The sequence below is a fragment of the Camelus ferus genome, chromosome X, assembly GCF_009834535.1.
Source record: "Camelus ferus isolate YT-003-E chromosome X, BCGSAC_Cfer_1.0, whole genome shotgun sequence".
In the NCBI taxonomy this organism is placed as follows: Eukaryota; Metazoa; Chordata; class Mammalia; order Artiodactyla; family Camelidae; genus Camelus; species Camelus ferus.
In genome coordinates this window covers 47,259,569-47,265,680 of record NC_045732.1, presented here as the reverse complement: position 1 = coordinate 47,265,680, position 6,112 = coordinate 47,259,569, and the positions used below count along the sequence as shown (strand labels likewise).

The 6,112-nt window shown below is 55.0% G+C and overlaps 1 protein-coding gene across 6 annotated transcripts; it reads right to left on the bottom strand.

The window, feature by feature from the left end:
• Positions 1-312: 312 nt before the first annotated feature.
• On the bottom strand, positions 313-6,106 carry MED12 (mediator complex subunit 12). Of its 6 annotated transcripts, XM_032474976.1 has the most exons (9): positions 4,748-6,106; positions 4,380-4,530; positions 4,020-4,225; positions 3,785-3,862; positions 3,475-3,692; positions 1,547-1,799; positions 1,043-1,183; positions 795-876; positions 313-590 (listed from the first exon to the last, which is right to left on the bottom strand). In XM_032474976.1, exons 1-9 carry the CDS (start codon positions 5,234-5,236, stop codon positions 547-549), a joined length of 1,662 nt encoding a protein of 553 aa, XP_032330867.1. In that variant the 5' UTR covers positions 5,237-6,106; the 3' UTR covers positions 313-546. The 6 variants fall into 6 exon arrangements, with proteins under 6 accessions (XP_032330867.1, XP_032330865.1, XP_032330866.1 ...); XM_032474974.1 differs by lacking the exons at positions 313-590; positions 795-876; positions 1,043-1,183 and having other exon boundaries at positions 1,301-1,799; positions 3,475-3,562; positions 3,638-3,692; XM_032474975.1 differs by lacking the exons at positions 313-590; positions 795-876; positions 1,043-1,183 and having other exon boundaries at positions 1,301-1,799; positions 3,475-3,562; positions 3,638-3,692; positions 3,785-3,859.
• Between the last annotated feature and the right edge of the window lie 6 nt (positions 6,107-6,112).

Genomic DNA, 6,112 nt, shown 5'->3' with positions numbered 1-6,112 from the left:
CCTCTGGCCCAACGGCCCCTCCCCAACCCCAGTGGTGTACGCTCCCAGGGAGAAAAGCCATACACCAGCCGCACCATCTAGCCGAGGAGGTATGCTGTCCTCATTAAGAGACTAAGGTCCCAACCCTTAATGTGTTGGCAGGTTGGAGAAGGGAAGAGTGGGTAGCGATCCAATTAAGAGTTTTAAAATTTGGGGGGTAGAAGGTAAACAGGGGAGATGATCCCAACAGAATGAAGGCTCTGAGTCATCAGTCCAGCCCCCAACCCAGCTCCGAAAGCCCGCCCTTCCCGGACATGCAAAACTCACACAATCCCTTTGCAAAGAAGCTCTGTGTATTGGGTGCAACAGCTCTGGGGTCTCTATATAAATAATATACAAAACCCAACAGCTCAATGCCTCACATTAACAAAAATACTAAAAACTCATTAAAAATGGAGCCTGAGGGAAGAGCCCCAACCACTACTGGTGCTAGCCCAGGAAGGGGGCTGGGGATTAAGAAGAAAGGGTGGGGCCACATCCAGTGCACAAGCAGTTCCTCCGGGTGGCTCAGTAGCGTCCAAATATGTTGGTACTGGGCTGTGGCTGGGTATCTGTGAAAAACCAGAGATTGTCAGGGGTGCGAGGCCAAGCAGGGGCTGTGGGCATGCATGAGGAGAGCCATTCAGGTACCGAGCGAGGGGATAGAGTGCAACACTTCCCGCACAACCTGGGCTGGAAGCAAGCCACCTCAGCTACTTTGGCCTCCCCCACTGCCCCCACCACGGGGCTCTCCTAGGGGAGGAAGGCGGGCTTACTGGAGAGCTGTTGTTGGAGTTGCCGGACCAAAGCCGCTGTCTGTTGTTGTTGCTGCGTCTGCTGAAGCCCCTGGCGCTGGAACTGAGTTGAAAATGGGAAGTGGAAGATGGAACTCGAACCTTGAGTGTCCTTCTCCATCCTCATGTCGAGGGCCCTGCCTTGCCTCCCACCTTTCCCCCATCTGGTTCACTGGCCTCCTGCCCACCCTGGGCCGCTGTCCCTGAGCCTGGGGCTGGCCGGCAGCTACCTGGGGCTGGGACTGGGGCTGGGGCTGGGGCGGAGCCGCCTGCTGCTGCTGCTGGTGTGCTTGTTGTTGTTGCTGCTGCTGCTGCTGCTGCTGCTGCTGCTGCTGCTGTTGCTGCTGCTGCTGCTGCTGCTGCTGTTGCTGCTGCTGCTGCTGCTGTGAAGACAGAAGAGAGATGCAGGTCTAAGGAGACCATGGGGCTGAGCCTCAGTGGCGGAGGGATGGGGAAAGGAGTGAAGCAGATGGAGGGGACTCTGGGTCCCCTGCCCTCCCTGCTTAGAGAGCTGCAGGGAAAATCAAATCTGGAGTACCCAGCAGACGATCCCCCAACTCTCTCCCACCAGGACCCCTGGGAAAAGGGGGGAGGGGAGGAAACTGGTTTTTAAGCTCCCACTGCATGCCAGCTGCTGCCTCATTGCGCCCTGAGAAGCACCCTTGAGCCTGTGCCTCTCCTCCTTCTCCTCCTCCTCGGGGTCCCAGGTCCCAGATGAAATCCCAGAGCCTCACCCGCAGGATCTGCTGCTGCTGCTGCTGCCGGATGTGGTACTGTTGCTGCTGCTGCTGCTGCTGCTGCTGCTGCTGCTGCTGTTGCTGCTGCTGCTGCTGCTGCTGCTGCTGCTGCTGCTGTTGCTGCTGCTGCTGCTGCTGCTGCTGCTCAGGCAGAATGGAAGCCGACCGGACGCCGGCCTGGACGCCCTGCGCGCCCAGCTGGGCCATGGTGCCTATCATGGGCGTTTGCTGCAGGGTCTGGTGTGAAAACCTACAAGACAAGGAGGTCCAGAGACCAAGGCGTGGGCTGGGGACAGAGGAGGTGGATGAGCCCCAGGTCCCTGACCTGAAAGAAATGTCAACGAGCCATTTCATTCACTCCTCTTGTCACCAAGCGGAAGGGCCCTTTTGCGTTCTGACAGATTTCTCAGTTGGGGAGTGAGGGGCAGAGGCAACACCCTATTTGAATGTCTCCTAACCTTTGTGGTCAGGAACTTCTGAATTCTGCTGTCGCTGTTTTTCTCTTATGAAAATGAAAAACGGTCTGAGTGTGGGCTAGGCCTTTTTTTTTTAAGTTCACCCTTTATTGTTTTATTTTATTTGACTTTTTCCCCCCAGTGGAGGCCCTGGGGATTGAACCCAGGAACTTGTGCACACCAAGCACGTGTTCTACCACTAAGCTATACTCCCCCGCCCCCCAGGCTAGGCATTCTATGAACACTCACTGAAATTGTTTCGGTTATTGTCGTCATTGGGCCCCAATAGCATTTCAGGGTCTTAAAAACTGCTGAGTTCTTCTGCTCCGGACACGTTCCTGACCCTGATCTGAAATCACTGTAACAGGCTACTGGTCTCAAGTCTCCTCTCACCTTCCCTATACATCCTCCCCACGCATTCCATGTTAATCTCTCAAGGCTCCCAACACATCCTATCACTTTCCTGATCAGGAGAGCCCTTTCTGAGATTGTGTCTCAATTCTACACAGAGCACTCAAGGCTCTCTCTCCCCTGCCCACTCCCAGCCTATCCCCTATGACTTCCCTGGCACCAATCTTACACTCCATCCAAGCTCTTTTCCTTCCTGGCCTCCCAGTCACCCATTTCTTCAGGTCCCCATGCCTTTGTTCTTGCTACATCCTCTACCAGGGAACCCTCTCCTTCCCCTCCTCTCCACAAATCCAAATCACAGCTAGCCTTCAAAGGCCAACTCAAGTCTGACCTCCTTCACGAAACTTTCTCTGATGAGTCAGGCTCACAGTGATCTCATCCCACACTTTTCCTGAATTCCCATTTTCCTTCACAGCACACAACTACACAGCTGATTGCATCTGTCAGCACAGTGTTCCTTCAGTGTTCTGTGTCTCATCTCTCCAGCTATAGTGAAAGCTCTTTGTGGTGAGGAACTCTGTATTTTTTAAAAATACTTTTTCTCATCCCACCTGGTCCTAGCATAGTGCTGGCCACACAGTGGACAGTTCATCAACACTTCTAAGTCAGGGACTTTCCTTCTGGTCCACCCCACAGTGTTCTAAACCCTAAGCAGCAGAGCCTCAAGTCAAGGGTACAATGTCTTCACTAAAGCTTGACTAACACTCAGCCTGGTGGGAGAATGTGTTCGCTAGTCCATTCTATTGCTAAATGGCTCGAACAGCATTTTGATGACTCCTTATCCCACAGCGCATCTGTGAACCCCAGGTCTTGCCTTCTCAGAGTCCCGTAAAACATTTCCCCTCTCTGGTCCGAGAAGAAATGCTGGGGAAGCAGGTGTGAGACTATTAGTCGCCAGGGTCCCTTCCGGCTCTGGCATTTTGTGGCGACAGGCTGTGTGGCCGGATAAGTGTTCTTGGCGCCTCCAAAAGTTCTGACCCGTCCCATCACCTCCAGGCACAGGTTGGCCCAGATCAAACGCCTCAGTGTGTCTTCACAGCCTCCGGCTCCCTTGGGTACCTTTGAGTGGAGGTCAGCCCGTGTCCGTAGGTTGGGGCCTGCTGGTGCACATAGCCACTGGGCCGCTGTTGCAGGTGGCGAGTAGGATCTACAAGAGTAGGATTGGTAGAAGGGTGGGTGCTCTGATAAGGCTGGCTGGAGTAGCTGGGGGGCACCATGGTACCTGCGGGGCCTGCGTGTTGCTGTAATCCCACATGAGAAACATAAGGAGTATAGCCCTGGGGGGAGGGAGGAGAGAGGGTGTCAGGGCCAAGAATGCGAAGAGCCACCTGCCTCGAGCTCCCTGAGTCCCACCACCTCGTGCCCTTACCTGGGAGGTCTGCAAACCGTAGGAAGAGCTGGGAGTCATCTGATGGACAGACGACTGTCCCAATATCCCCTGACTCTGCTAAAGGGAAAAAGGAGACCGACTCAAACTCAGGAAATGCTTTCTGCCACCTTGTTGCTTGAATCTCCCACTCTCCGTGTCCTTGTGAAGGTCCCGAGTGTCCCCTCAGTCCTCAAAAGCCCCTCTCCCTGACGGCCCTCCTTACTGCCCCTCTCACTATCTTTGCCTGGAGCTGTTGGCGAAGGCGCTGTCCTTGGGGCACTGCAGGCTGCTGCTGCCGGTACACGGAGGTCTTGTAGGAGGAGGGTTCCAGCCCCATGACGCCAGTCATGGTCGTGGGCAGCACTCCAGGGTAAGGTGGTCGGGTTGGCATCTTCTGCATAGGTAACCGCACAGGGCGGTATGGGTCCACGCGAGGGCCGCCTGGGAAGGGGAGCAGGTGGACCTCTCTAGGTTCCTCATGCCTCATCTCCTGCTCAGTTCCCCAGGCATCCTGAGTTCCTGGGAGCACTGGTATCATTCCTCAGGCAGGAGGGATGTTCAGGTCAGTCCCTCATGCCCCGTGGCTGGCACTCACCTGCCGGTAGTGGCTGGTTCTGGGTATACAGGCCTATGGAGCCCTGCCTGTAGCTAAGGTGGGATATGGAGCCAGGGTTGGCGTGGTGCAGGAGGTCTGGAGGCACTGTCACTCCATAGGGGCCACTGCGGCCCGGGCCCATTCCATAGTCCTGGGTCAACAGCAGAGGATGGAAGTGAGAGGGCTGGGGTGAGGTGGGGTGAGGTGGGGTGCGGGGGGTGGGGACAGGAGCTGGATCGACATGGTTCATTCTTTTCATCTTAAAGGTACATCCCCAGGGCCCCCATCCCTCCCACAAAGTAGACACTGGACAGAATCAGGAAGAGAGAGGGCCTGGGGAAGAGGGGTGACGGGGCGGGGGCACTGACCTCTGTCTTGGCGGCAGGCTGGCTGCGTTTCTTGCCCTTGGTGGACTTCTTCTTGCGTTCCTCAGTGTTGGGTGGGGCAGCCCCAGGTTTGTCGGTTTTGGGGGGTTCTGGAGCCTTTTTCTCAGGCTCCAGCAGGGCAGGGGCAGGGGGCTCTTCATCTTCCGGCGGCAGCGGCAGCGGCTCCAGGTAATAGGCACGGGGCCGCGGCCTCAGGTGCGTGTGGTAGAGCAGCAGCCGCTGTTGCTCCTCTCCGCGGGCCACGCGCCGGTCCACCCGCACTGTTCCAAACCAGCCCCAAGACAGTGGTGCTGATGGCTTCAAGCCCTCAAAAAGATCCCAGGGAGAGATCTTTTGTTTGGTGGAAACCTGCAGACCCTGCTCCAGAAAATGAGAAACAGTGAGCTGTTGAAACTTGGAAAATAGAAGACAGACCTTAAGGATTTGGAGGAGAGGGGAAAGTATCTGTCGGCAGTAAAAGAAAAAAGTCATGGGTAGAGGGGAGAGTATAGCTCAGTGGTAGAGAGCATGCTTAGCATGCATGAGGTCCTGGGTTCAATCCCCAGTACCTCTATTAAAAAATAGATAAAAATAAATAAACCTAATTACCTCCCTGCACCCCCAACCCCCCCCAAAAGTTATGGGTAAATTCAGGGCAGATGATGAGAGGAACACAGACGGACATGGGCACACAGACCACCCCTCCACACACACACGGTGGGGAGGGAGAGAGAATTGAGAGGGGAAGGGTGATGGGGGAGCAGACAGAGACAGACAGACACTGACAGAGGAAGACAGATATAGAAACAGGAAGGCAAAGAGAGAAAAGGCAGTAAAACTAGAGACAGGCAGAGAGAGACAGAGACAGGGAGAGAGGGAAAAACAGGAAGAGAGAGAAAGGCAGAGAGACAGAGACACTCAGAATGACAGACAGAGACAGATGGGCCTGGGAAGGAATAAAGAGGATGGCTAGATGAGTATGCTGGACTTTGGATTTTAAGCTCCACATCCTCTTTTTCCTTTCTCTCTCTCTCTCTATTACACACAAAGATTATGGTTTCTCAACAAATACTGCAACTGACAGAGAGAAGGGAAAGAGAAAACTGCAGAGATGGGTGGGTGGGTGTGGGGAGAGAGAAACGCAGGATGAAAGAGGTACAGGCCGTCAGTCAGGCAGAGAGGTGGGGTGCCAGCTGGGGAAGAGCAGGACAGGAGGTGGGGGGAACAGAGGAAAGAGGAGAGTTGGGTGCTGACAAATGAGTGGTATGTTAACAGGGGAGAGGGGGTGAGGGGAGGTGGGTAGACACCAAGGAAAGAGAGCAAGACTCCCAAGGTGGGGAGAAGAAATGTGAGGAAAATTACGTGATT

Bases quoted from the DNA above. Each gene is read 5' to 3' on its own strand.
- MED12 (XM_032474976.1), bottom strand. From the start codon at position 5,236: ATGACTTTTTTCTTTTACTGCCGACAGATACTTTCCCCTCTCCTCCAA. The intron at 4,226-4,379 runs GTGAGTGCCAGC...TCCCCTTCCCAG, and splicing joins GAACCAGCCACTACCGGCAG to GCGGCCCTCGCGTGGACCCA. The intron at 1,800-3,474 runs GTACCCAAGGGA...CTTGTCTTGTAG, and splicing joins GGGCTGACCTCCACTCAAAG to GTTTTCACACCAGACCCTGC.